General features: G+C 37.4%; 1 protein-coding gene across 10 annotated transcripts in view; it reads right to left on the bottom strand.

Moving 5' to 3' along the window:
* The window catches only part of EYA3 (EYA transcriptional coactivator and phosphatase 3), a 135,774-nt gene that overhangs the window by 30,600 nt on the left and 91,115 nt on the right, over positions 1–14,059 (bottom strand). For 9 of the 10 annotated variants that reach the window (XR_010321350.1, XM_023554416.2, XM_064281569.1 and 6 more), the window contains 3 exons: positions 11,873–12,010; positions 2,986–3,071; positions 215–392 (listed from right to left, as the gene is read on the bottom strand). Coding sequence is in view for 9 of the 10 variants with exons in the window: in XM_023554416.2 (XP_023410184.1) it covers positions 215–392; positions 2,986–3,071; positions 11,873–12,010 (402 nt within the window). In the remaining variant the exon portion in view is untranslated. The remainder of the gene's footprint in view (positions 1–214; positions 393–2,985; positions 3,072–11,872; positions 12,011–14,059) is intronic. The other variant, XM_010595124.3, reaches the window with a different exon arrangement.

Genomic DNA, 14,059 nt, shown 5'->3' on the forward strand with positions numbered 1-14,059 from the left:
TTATCCACAGCATCAGGTATTACATTCAGCCTATAATCTCCTGCCAGTGAGTCATCAGTCTGGTTCCAACATTTAAATATTCCCCACCTGAGGGCAAAAGCCAAGAGCACGGTAAATTGACTCTGTCCAGAATAAAATAATCTTCACCATCATCTAAAACTGCCTACTAGACTAAGTGCCCCTAAGCTAAAGTTTTCATAGCTGTGGTGCTTACCAGAGGAAAGTCTCTGTGATGCAGGTACCATGACAGCAGGCTTCTCTGTTTGGTACGTACTTGTGGCTAGCGTGGTACTCTCAGCATCACTGTTAGTCTGGCCTGTGACTCCAAAGCTGGAGCTGGGGTAGCATGCCTGGTACTGACTCTGACCAAGGATAGTATAAGTGGGATAGTCCTGTAGACCAAAAGGAATAAGGGAAGAAAACAATACTCTTAGAGTATAACATTAATTTCAAAACAAGAAGCTTTCGTGCCTCTCTTATGCATAGCTATTTTCCTGAAACATTCATTTAACTTCTCTTTTTTTTTATTTACCCAGCTAGCAGTCTTCCAACTAAATCAATAATCTCAAAATGCACTCTGTGAACTCTAAGAGTCAGGGGCTGACTCTGAGGTTAGGGGGAGGCTGAGAGGGAAGAGTCCCATGCTCTCCACATACAATGTCCCTTTTTCTAATACCCCAGCTCATTTTTAGGTCGATTTTACATACTGAATTTCTGTATAAATTTCTACACAGAATCTTTGAAAAGACTGGAGGAGAAGAACCAGAGTGTTCCCCAGAATTTTAAAGGGATCCATGACCCAGTTAAGAACTACTATTCTTAGGCCTTAGCAGAAGTCCGAAATATGCACACATGAAAACTGGAGTCCTCCAACTTGTATAAAATGTGCCAAGATTCTGAAGCTTTGAAAAGATTCTATTCTTTAAAGAAAAGTTTACAAACCACTGTACTAGATGGTAGTGTTTCTAAGGACAGATGAGCTTAAACAAAAAAAGCACGTATCCTACAGTAAAGTTTCTTAGTTTAAAAACTGGCTATCTTTCTTTTTTAACAATCAAGTTTTCTTTAACGATGAAAGCTTTTTTCTTTAAAACACTGGGAGGAAACTTTTGGTGTGTCACAGGCACACACATGTCAAAACTTATCAAACTGTACAACTTAAATATGTGCAGTTTATTGTATATCAATTATACCTTAAGAAAACTGTAAAAAAAAAAACTGGGTATGACACAGAGCTCAAGTACACACTTTTAAAAAATTCCATTGACATCGATGTTGGTGACAATCAGGAAGAAGCCAAATGATCAGACAATTATCTATAAATAGTTATTGAGCATCTATTGTAAGCCATACTTAATTTACAGTGTGTATACGTATTTATGCACGGCAGGAGAAGATAATATTAAAAGAATAAATCACACTAACTGAACTCAAGGAATTAAAAATCTAGCAGGAGAGAAGACAAAAAAATTCCAAAAACATGATAGTAAATTATATGTCAAATAAGTGAGATACAGGGGAAAAGGCCATACTGTGCAAAGGGGTGGCTTTCTGAGATAAATAGGCAGAAGAGGTAAGAAACATGCTAGGCCCTGAAAAAGCTTCATTAAAGGGCAATAAGTTTTATTAAGGGGCCCGGGATTTTGAGTCTAGTTGAAAAGAGGATCTCTGTGGGTTTGCATGACTGGCTAAGGAATACGAATCCGGTTCTTTACACTAGGCAATGATGCATAGCTTGTATGGGGACAAACAAATAAAAACATGAAAAGATTCTGAACAAGTGAGTGTCATTTGGAGAAAACTAATCAGACAGGTTTTAGAATGTGGAGAGGCACAATGAGAAACTGGAGATGAGACAATCATGGTAATTTAGGAGTGAAGGAGTAAAGCTTGGGAAATGATAGCAGAAACTGAAAAGGAAGGGCGTGGGGAAAAAATGGAAGACGACCGGTCAGGTTTTAAGCCTACGTTTATTAAGAAAATATAGTGTCACTGACTTTTGGTGGGCAAGAAGACAGAAACAGGGTGAAATGAAAGGCTAGTTTTAGATACGCTGGATTCAGGGAAACAGTAGAATGTTAATGAAAATATGTCCACTGATCCGTTGGTATCTTGTAGATTTTATAAGGTCAGGACTAGAAACTTCAGTTGGGAGGTAGTAGGTGGACACTGTGAGTGTGGATAAACATTCCTGAGGACAAAATAATCAAACATGTTGAAAAACTAATTAGAGGCCATCAGTGTTAGAAAACAGGATCAAAAAGAAGAGCTATGAAAGTTAGAGAATCCAGAAAAGTGCCAGGTACACAGCAGGTACTCAATAAATATTTGTGGACTAAAAGAATAAACAAACACAAGAACAGACAAACATAAAAAAAATTAGCCAGAATAGCAATGTTAACTGTGGCCAGAAAAAAAAAAGATCCATGTAGAGAGTGGCTGACAATATTAATTGCTGCAGAGAAAAAAGGAATAAATACAAAAAAATACTAAAACACTAAAGATGTTATTACCAGTGATCTTCAAAGCATAAAGAGTGAGAATGAAAACCAAGACCAGACCATGAAGAATTCACAAAGGAATAGGTGGTTTAAAAAAATAAACATGGAGGCAATATTCACTCATTTCACAAATATTTATTGAATGCCTTTAATTTTAATATAAGTGCCAGGCATCCTTCTAGGCTCTGGGGATATATAAGGGAACAAAACAGGAAAAAACCTCTACCCTCAAGGAACTTGCATTCTAGTGGGAGAGAGGTAGGAGATGGAGACAAACACAGTAGATAAAAAAAAAAAAGAAAAACCATAGCATAGAGAGGTCTGCCTGATAGCCTGAGAAGCCATCCAGGTTCCTAGCTCTAAGAGGGTCCAGGAAAAGGTCTCCTGGTTGTTTCTTAGAAGGGCAAATTGACTATAGAAAGGAGAGAGGAAGAACAAGCTAGATGATCCATATCAAACAGGACTAGCAAAAGTAGCACTGTACCTGGTTTGAGATGCTAGCAACTGCTGCTGCTGGAATATTGGCAATTGTAGATGAAGTGGATATCAGGCTGGCATTTGTGCTTGAAGCTACAGGATTGAGAATGTTAAAAGATATTAGTTGCCATGTTTAAAAAGGCTAGAAGACATTGAGAATATATCGTACCTTAAGACAATAGTTCTAAAATGAGATAAAGGACATTAGCAAAGAAAACATAAATACACATTTCGTTTTGCATGCCATTCTTGAATTCAGACTTGATTGGAAACAAAACACTTCAAATATTTCTGTTTAAACTGCATCTTCAACCGTATAAAGTCCAAAAGGGATACATACACAACACACGGGTTCATACTATGGCTACCAAAGAAATCAGAAGCTAAACCACATCGCTATAGTCCATTTTCTCTCTCAGTTGGAAAATGACTCACCTGCAATGGGACCTACTGACAAGCATCAGTGGAAACAACAAGACAAACCACTTGTAAATCCTATAGTGTAATATTGTTTATTGTCACTAGCCCTATATTAGGCCTTTCCTGATGCAACGTGATTAAGGAAATAGACCTGGTCCTCCAAATTCTAAAGTGTTCGGAACTGCTTCTTAGGCTTTACTCGAATTAATGGATTATTAATGTGGATCAGCAACCACGATGATCTGGTATTTAGAGATTTATCAATAAACTTGGAGAAAAACAAAAAGTACTAAATATTTTTCTGGACAGGTAAATGTACTTTTTAAGTACTTGGATGGCCTATCTTAAGACAAAATAGTAAAGTAGTAAACACAGTTTTCATAACCTTCCATCAGATTCCACTGGGATTTTAGGGAACAATGAAGGAAAAAAACAACACAAAACAATAAAGCCTCAGTGACTGATATTCACCAAAGTGACTTCCTTCATGCGGACAGTGTATCTGAGACCTGAAGTACTGTCTTGAACCGCTCTCTCTGACTTATCGTAAGCACACTTAGACAGGGTTCCTACAGCAGTCACATACACCTAGGGGTTTCCATCAGGATCCAGCTTAAGACTATTAACTACTCAGACACCAATGACGACCTATTCCATTAGCAACAAAGTCCTCTAGGGGAAAGCTAACAGGAAAATTTTCATGAAGAACAGGGAAGGCCCAGGGCACTTAGGCTAGAAATAAAAGGTATCCAAATTGCGATGAATGATGTAAAACTACCCCTTTTTGCAGATGACATGATCCTATACATACAAAATCCTAAAGAAACTACGAAAAAAATTCAGCAAAGTGGCAGAATACAAAGTCAACACACAAAAATCAGCTGGGTTTCTATATATCAGCAATGAGCGAAGTGAAAAGGAAATTAAGGAAACATTACCATTTACAATGGTATCTAAAAGGATAAAGTACCTAGGAATAAACTTAACCAGAAGGTAAAAGACTTACACACGGAAAACTATAAAACATTACTAAAAGAAATTTAAAAAGGCCTAAATAAATGGAAGGATATTCTGTGTTCATTGAATTGGAAGACTTAATATAGCTAAGATGTCAATATTACCTAAAGCAATCTATAAATTCAATGCAATCCCCAACAAAATTTCAACAGTCTTGAACAGACACGGGAAATCTGGGGTGGAAAGGAGGAGTGTACTGTCACATTACAGGGCGATCAACTAGGGTCATATAACAATGTGTGTATAAATCTTTGTATGAGAAACTAACCTAAAGCCCAATTAAAAAAAAAAAAACACCCAACACTCTTCAGAAATAGAAAAGCTAATCCTCAAATTTATAAATTCATACATTTATGGTCAACTGATTTTCCACAAGGAGGCTAAGGTTATTTAATAGGGAAGAATGGGTCTCTTCAATAAACAGTGCTGGGATAACTGGACTTCTACATGCAGAAGAATGGCTTGATTAGCTAGTTGTGGATACTGTCTGAGTTTTTGGACAAGTACCGTACTAAAATCTACAAATATCTCTCAGCAATAGCTTTTATTATAGAGGATTCAGGCCTCCTGACTTAAGAAGTTTATAGAGCTCAATAACATGTCTTTCTCCAACTCAAACAAATCATTTCTATCATATGTCATTTATTTATTCTATTATGTGCCCAGAATCTCTTCCAGCCACTATAGGACTAAGCAGTAGAAAAGACAAAGTCCACACATGCCCTTGTGAAATTAAAATTCTATTGAGGAAAGACAGACAATAATTAAATAATACTTGTTTAGGCTCTTGTGACCATCATTGAACTCAAGCTAAATTCATCTAAAAATGTACACAATCACTGTATGCCTTAGCCCACATATAGCTATAATTAAAAAGCTAGGCACCTGGCTACCACTAATGAACATTCTGATCAAGGGCTCAATAGAAGAATCCTCATCAAAAGGGGTAAAAATGTGGAACATAATCCAAAATATAACGGAATCCAAACTTACTGGAACCATTGAGATTGGTGGAATCCCCAAATTTAATGCCCTGAGAAAACCCTAAACCTTGAATGGAAACTATTCCCTGAATTAATATTTAAACTAAGCAAGAGTTCAGGTAAATTAGTAAATAATGTTTGCCCTGAGCTCTGTGTTCTATTAATTATCTATTCATATAAAAATTGACAAAAGTAACTCTAAAGCACAGATGAGAAGTTTAGGGGGTAGTAAATCTAAGTCAATGGTGGTGAAACAATGTGGGTAGAGACAGAACGGTGACACAACATGAAGAATGTAATCAATGTAGTTGAAACTGTACAGGTAGAAATTGTTGAATGGGTATATGTTCTGCTGGGTATATTTTCACACCCCCATCAAAAAAATCCAGGCACCTCATAAAAACGTGCTGATCATCCTGCATATTAATTACGCAACAAATAACTGCAAGTTAAAAAAATAAGAGTATTAAAACATGAAAAACAATGAAATATGCAAAAAAGAGCAAAATTTTGGAGTATCATATATAATTCAAGTTGTAGCTCCTATTGTAATATATCTAATAGCTGTCAGCTCTCCAAATGCCAATGGCATGGGCAACAGTTTTCGGATAGTTCCCACTCCTGTCTTGACAATGCTGTCAAATCCTGCCATCAAATCACTGAAAGATGAAGCTTCTGAGAACCATGACCCACTGGAAGTTCACCAAATATAGTCCTATACATACAGAAACAGTTTTGGTAAGAAGACCATAGTTACAGAATGGTGAGGGAGACACAGTTGAATTAAGGGTTAATGGCACATAAAAGTCTGTACAAGATTCAGTTTCTGCCTACCTCTCTCTTTTCATATCATGCCACTCTACCACCCTCGCTTTCTTTGAGTTACTCAAAAAATACAAAGTCTTTCTTACTTGAGAACCTTGGCAATGTTGTTCTGTCTGCCTGGACTGCTGTAGCTGCTCTCCTCCTTCACCTTCTCAGCATGGATGGATCCTTCTCAGCAGGTCCTATATCCTCAGAGAGGCCCTCTTTGATCCCTTCATTAAAAGTAAGTCTTTTCCTGTATTCTCAATCACAGAAATCTATTTGTTTCTTTCAGAGTATTTTTCAAAATTTATTTATTTATTTACTTGCTTGTTTTCTCTCTCTCCTACTAGGCTGTAACTACCATGAGAGCTGAATATTACTATATTGTCCATCATCTCCAGCATTTAGCACAGTGCCTAGAATATAGTAGGTAATGCTCAATAAATACGTGTGAGGTTCATGCACTATGTGAGAAGTGCAAAATCATTATCTTCTGCTAGATCAGGAATTAACTAAACGGTGGCCACTGGGTGGGTTCCGAAAACTTATTCTCAGTATGTGGCCAATGTAACAGAAAAACTCATTCAGTTACTGATCATTAGAGATTTAATAGAAACTGTGCATATTTTGGTTAAAACCAATTGCCTAAGTGGGCCATTCATTCATTAACTCATTTATTTATCAAATACTTATTGAATGCCTACTATGTACCAAGTACTGTTCTGTGTGGTTGGGTTACACAAATGCACAAAGACAGAAACATCCCCTCGAAAAGCTTAGCAAAATCAAAGTAGTAAATGAGGTTGTCTAAACCTCCTACTCAAGATGTCTCACTACTGGAGTGGAAATTTACAGATCGGCAAGGGTAGGAGGCTAGAATGCTCCATGTGGTGATGGATTACAGCTGGAGACATCAGTAAGAACTCATATTTAACTTAATACAGATACAGTTACATATAGAAATATCCACAGATATGTGTATATATGCAGGCTAATATACACACTTATATTTCTTTGCTCTGTCAGCTTAGAGGGCCTAAAAGAAATGACACCCCAGTTGCAACGAAACCAGATCTTGGTTTTCTAATACCGTTCTCCAATAAAATTCTCCATTGGAGAAATGGCTGTTTATAGGCTGAGACAGGAAATAGATAAGATGAGCCTGGAACATCTAGTAGTGCCAGATAGGAAGTGCTTAAAAACAAACAAAAAACCTCACACTGATAGGGAAGTATGTCAAAATGGACATAGGAACCAATTGAAAGATATCTCAATGGTCCAAGCTGGAACAATTTGAGCAACAAAATAAATACTTTGCATTATAACCTAAAGTATAAAATAAATGAGTCCATGCTGATATACATAAATGGATAAATAAATTAAGAAATGGGGGGAGAAGAGCTCTGCACAGAGCTCTTATGCAGAAGAATTCAAAATGAATTACATAGATACTCTACACTAAAAGGAAGCAGCCCTGGTGACTCAGTGGTTAAGCACTTAGCTGCCAACTGAAAAGTCAGTGGTTTGAACCCACCAGCCACTCCAAGAGAGTAAGATGTGGCAGTCTGCTTCTGTAAAAATTACAGCCTTGGAAACCCTACGGGGCAGTTCTACTATGTCCTATAGAGTTGCTATGAGTCAGAATTGACTCAATGACAATGGGTTTGGTTCTACCCTAAAGAACTGGGAGTATAATACTTAAGTGTGGGCTTTGCACAGTGACTTCCAACTAAAGAATATGCAAAGGGGGAAAAATAAGAGGACTAGTACGGTTAAGAAAATTGACAATTCCCACTTCAGCCAGGTGATCAAGGCCAACACCAAAGGTTAAAATTCATGTTGATAGTATCCCCTCGATATGATGTAATGAAAAAGATACCTTAACTCTGTGATTTTTTTCCCCAAAGTCCATAATCCCAGTCTAAATCATGAGAAAAACATCATATGAATCCCAATAGAGGGGCATCTTACAATATACCTGATCTGTATTCCTTAAAATTGTCTAAAAAACCTGTTGCTGTTGACTGCAACTCATAGCTGTAGCTCTTAACCACTACGCCACCAGGGTCTAGGTCACCAAAAACAAGGGAAATCTGAGGAACTACACAGTTAAGAGGAGCTTAAAGAGATAAGACCCATAACCAAACCAAACCCATTGCCCTTCAGTCAATTCCAACTCATAGCAACCATATAGGATAGAGTAGAACTGCCCTTAGGGTTTCCAAGAAGTGGCCGGTGGATTGAACCGCTGACCTTTTGGTTAGTAGCTGAACTCTTAACCACTGTGCCACCAGGGCAATGTGGTCTCCTGGATGGGATTCTGGAACAGAAAAAGGATATCAGGTAGAAACTAAGGAAATACGAATAAGCTATGGATTTTCTTAATAATGCTGTTGTTGTTAGCTGCCACTGAGTTGGCCCCCAACTCATGGTGACCTCATGACAGTGGGATCGGATTACTGTGAACCATAGGGTTTTCAATGGCTGATTTTTTGGAACTAGAATACCAGGCCTTCCTTCCTAATCTGTCTTTGTCTGGCAGCTCCACTGAAGTCTGTTCGCCATCTTAGCAACATGGAAGGCTCCACTGACAGATTACCGGTGGCTTCGATGGATGTGCACTGGCCAAGAATCAAATTTACATCTCCTGAATGAAAGGTGAGAACTCTACCACTGAACCACCACTGCCCCCTTTGTTAATAATAACGTACCACTATTGGCTCATTAATTGTACCATACTAATAAAAGATGTTAATAGGGGAAACTCACTGGCTATATGCTTAAATTTTCTGTACATCTAAACCTACTCTAAAAAGAAAAGTCTATTAATAAAAAAACAAAAATTTCCCGGTCAAAGACAATTATGTGTTACTAATATTATTCAAGGCCAAAGACTCATTAAAATTCAAGACTGAGTTAAATTTTGAAATTTCTGAAATTAATTTTGTCATTTGAATATTATTTAATCATTTGAATCAACTCAACTGAAAAAAATGACCAGATACAGGACCACACAGTCAGAGACTCTCTGGGAAAGGCTGATTTAAAGACGGATCTAAAAGTCAAAGGATTTTCGGTAGTTCTTTCTCATTATTGTGCCACTGATGTACAAGCTAAAGAAAAGGTTTTGATTTGCAGTACTTTGTTTGCTAAACTCAGAGTTGATCAAGCCAGAATTGGAATTTGATTTTTGAGAAAATTTTTCTAACTTCCCGGGCAAGGCAGGCTGTTTTCAACTGCGGAGTGCTTGGGGGTTGGTTGAGGTGACGCTGCTGTTTTGACTACTTAAAAATAAATAAATAAATAAATAAATACATACATACATACATACATACATTGCACCTTGTTTTTATTCTGTGGAATGATTAGAGTATTACACAAGGGGAAGGAAGAAATTAACGTATCTTATCTATGCTAAAGGAACGTAGAGGTAAGGTGAGTGATACTGATAGTGGGGAACCCAGGTAATTCCACCACTAATACTCATATTTCATTTTAATTAACTGTTTCAATTTGCTCTTCTACTAATCTTTTCTTCAGAATAAATGCAAAACTTGTTAACTTGATGGTTAAGTTTTGTCTTAATTTCTACCATCTGCCAAAGTGCTAAGGAACATTAAATGGGCCAATAGGTTAACCAGGAAAAGGGAGGAAAAGTGAATTTAGATATTTGTTACTATAGGTTCTTAAATACAAAAGAGTTGGTATTGATATCATGACTTTAATATTAAAAATCACAAATAAAGGAAAATCCAAAAAGTCTCATGATGAATATTTTAATGATAGAAAATGGGTAAACAGGAAATAAAGAAGCAAATAATGTTAAGTTTAGAGGAAAAAAGGAAAAGAAAACAAGCAGGAGGAATAATCTAGTTGGAGGCGACAGAGCGTTACGAAAGAGTATTGCGTTCATGCTCTGGAGCCAGACTGCCCCAGTTAACATTCTGACTTAATTATTTACTAACTCTGTAACCTTGGGCAAGTCATTTAACTTCTCTGTACCTCAGGTTGCCTACCTGTAAAATGAGGTTAATAATAGTACTTACCTCATAGGGTGGTAAATCTACCCATTGCTTAATAATAGTACTTACCTCATAGGGTGGTAAATCTACCCATTGCTTGGAACAATGTTAGGTTCATAGTAAGCACTTAATAATTGCCAGCAATTATCATTATTAACAAAATAACCCATTGAAAGGGAAAAAATGCACTAACAAATAACAAATTTTTAGGATAGTGGTTAATGAAACTTAAGGGATATTTTCAAGGGCCCTTTAAAGCAACAGGTCCTAAAAGACCCCAAGAGGTGGTTGCTCGCTTGCTTTGCAGGGAGGGAGAAGTAAGCATGGCTATCAGCCTCCTCAAATTCAATATACAACTACAGAAGAGTGGAGGTTTCTATACCTCTGTAGAGGGTTATTAAAATGAAATAAGTGAACCCCCTGCTCTTCACTCACTACTTGGCAGTGATTACTGGAGCTGTATCTATTTAGGAGGAACTTGGCTATAGGATCTGTCTGTAGTTGGACTCAAAAGGCCTATCAACCTAGAGAAACATTTATGAAAACAAAAGGAGGAATAGATGAGAAGATAAAGCAAGTCATGCTCTTGACTTTTTCCCCTCCTGATTTGTTTCCATTATAAGAAGAAAAAAGGGGGAGGGAGCAGAGAAAGAGGGGGAAATAAATAAGAAAAGAGAGACCTGATAAACAGCAGGAGATGAAGGTAGCTCAGAGCAAGGTCTTAGGAAAGCAGTGACCAGTTCTGCTGTCACCGGACCAAGAAGATGTGGTCCTCAACCATTTAACTGAAATCAGTTGAAAATGAAAAGCAAAATATTTTGTTTAAACTAATCTACCTCGATTTTCCCATCACAAAGTTCACATTTAAGACTATGCTCGGACAAGTTTTTGCTGTTCCATCTTCATCCCTCTAACACCCGTTTAATAAAGAATAAAATTTAAAAGCTGGGAGAAATCAGGAGAAAAGAAACAGATGAAAAGGTACTTGGACATTAACAATCTGAGCAATGACAAACTGCCTGCACTGGATTGGGGGGAGATTAATTCCATATTGCCTTTTGAATTTCTTTGACTTTTTTCTCTAATAATTCTTTTAGAGGAAGAACAGAAAGACAGAGATATTCAGAATTCAAGCTTTAATGTTATACTATTCATCACAAAACAGAAACAAGACAGCTTTTTTACCAAAAGAAAGTTCTCACCAAGAAAAAAAAAAAAAAGGAAGTACACGGGGTGAGTGTGTAATAAACCACAGCAGAAAGGCAGCACGCATCTCACAAAGCAGCATACTCTCACATACCACTCTGACAACTGGACTTCATGTAAGAGAAGTCGGGGAGTCTTCTGCTCATTAACAATGCCACTGAGAACAGACTAGTGCAAAATCTGAGAGGTTTTCTGGACATCAACATGCAAAAGGCAAGGCTTTAATTCTCACATTCGAAGCAGCTCACATTAAAGATATAAACCTCTTAGGAATCACACTCCTTGGCTCTGGGTTGCAGAACACAAAAGGCACGCACAAATGCAAATCTCACCCCCTTTTATTTTAGAAGAAAGAGCTCCTGTATTACCCAATTTGGAGATACAGGTAGATTAAAAAAAACAACAAAAAACAAAAAAACACACAACCATGCCTATTTACCTTGAATAGGATAAGAATAATGTGCTGGGCTTGGCTGGCTTGTGGTTAACCCTGTAGTGCAGGTAAGAACACTGTGTTGACTTGGAGGTGGAGTCTGAATTAAACCACTTTCAGGTTTCATACCTGGCCACAATGCACCTGAATCAGATAAATTGGACCAATTACAAACAATACATGGGGACTGAAAAGCATAGTTATGCTTGCAAATATTAGTCAGTAGGTTTAAAATCTAAACCTTAAAAATAAATTTGCTTGTAAAAGAAAATTATTGATTCTCCCACTTGTAATCTACCACAAGCAAATACACCTTCAAAGAATTGGGGGGTGGAGCCATAAAAACAAAAAATTTGCCAAAAACTCCAATAGTGATATTTATGGTATACAAGCTTACTTCAATGGCTGGGAGAAACTGACCAGGGTTCAGAGAACAAGCTACTAACATCCAACTGGAGTATATGTCATAAAGCGTGCCTGATGTTCATGTATAGTGCTAAATCACTTATGCAGCAATTGTCAGGGTGGGAGACATTCCACATAAATTTGGAATTCACTTACCCATTAAACAAGCACCAAATTTTTCTAAAATATATTAAATATTTCTCTACCTTCTTAAGCTGGCTTATCTTTGTTTCTTTCAATTAAGAAAGAAATACCTGCTTGTTTTTATAAATGAAAAACATTAAAGAAATATGTAACTTAGAAAAAATACAGCCATGTGTAAGCCCATCATCCAAACTTAACCACTATTAACAGCTTGGAGAAGAATCACTAGATTTCTTCTATGCCTTTACTAATAATTTTTTTTTTTTTTAATAAAAATGGGATCATGTTATATATACTACCCGTAACTTGCTTTTTCCACATAATACATCTTAAAGGTGTCTTTCCATATTAGAATATAAAGATTTGCTGTTCTTGTTAGGTCCCGTCGAGTTGGTTCCGACTCATAGTGACCCTATGCACAACAGAACAAAACACTGCCTGGTCCTGAGCCATCCTTACAATCATTGTTATGCTTGAGCTCATTGTTGCAGCCACTGTGTCAATCCACCTCGTTGAGGGTCTTCCTCTTTTCCGCTGACCCTGTACTCTGCCAAGCATGATGTCCTTCTCCAGGGACTCATTCCTCCTGACAACATGTCCAAAGTATGTAAGACACAGTCTCGCCATCCTTACCTCTAAGGAGCATTCTGGCTGCACTTCTTCCAAGACAGGTTTGTTCGTTCTTTTGGCAGTCCATGGTATATTCAATATACTTTGCCAACACCACAATTCAAAGGCGTCAACTCTTCTTCAGTCTTCCTTATTCACTGTCCAGCTCTTACATGCATATAATGTGATTGAAAATACCAAGGCTTGGGTCACGCATGCCTTAGTCTTCAGGGTGACATCTTTGCTCTTCAACACTTTAAAGAGGTCCTTTGCAGCAGATTTACCCAATGCAATGTGTCCTTTGATTTCTTGACTGCTGCTTCCATGGCTGTTGACTGTGGATCCAAGTAAAATGAAATCCTTTACAACTTCAATCTTTTCTCCGTTTATCATGAGGTTGCTCATTGGTCCAGTTGTGAGGATTTTTTTTTTTTTTATGTTGAGGTGCAGTCCACACTGAAGGCTGTGGTCTTTGACCTTCATTAGTAAGTGCTTCAAGGCGTCTTCACTTTCACCAAGCAAGGTTGTGTCATCTGCATAACATAGGTTGTTAACAAGTCTTCCTCCAATCCTGATGCCCCGTTCTTCTTCATATAGTCCAGTATCTTGTATTATTTGTTCAGCATACAGATTAAATAGGTATGGTGAAAGAATACAACCCTGCCGCACACCTTTCCTGACTTTAAACCAATCAGTATCCCCTTATTCTGTCCGAACAACTGCCTCTTGATCTATGTAAAGGTTCCTCATGAGCACAATTAAGTGTTCTGGAATTCCCATTCTTTGCAATAAAGACCTACTCTCCCCTTTAAACAGTTGCATAACATTCAATGATTAGTTAAATAAATTACGTTACATCCAATCTCTTATTGATAGGCATCATGGCTGTTCACTTTTATTTTACTTTATTTTTATCACAACGCTCCTAAGTAACAATCTTGCTCAAATACTTTTATATTCTTTCCTGCCTTCTTAAGCGGAGAGGAAATAGCGAACATAGGTTCAGGTTTTCAGAATTACTGTTTATAAAGATCA

The sequence above is a fragment of the Loxodonta africana genome, chromosome 3 (assembly GCF_030014295.1).
Source record: "Loxodonta africana isolate mLoxAfr1 chromosome 3, mLoxAfr1.hap2, whole genome shotgun sequence".
NCBI classification, from domain to species: Eukaryota; Metazoa; Chordata; class Mammalia; order Proboscidea; family Elephantidae; genus Loxodonta; species Loxodonta africana.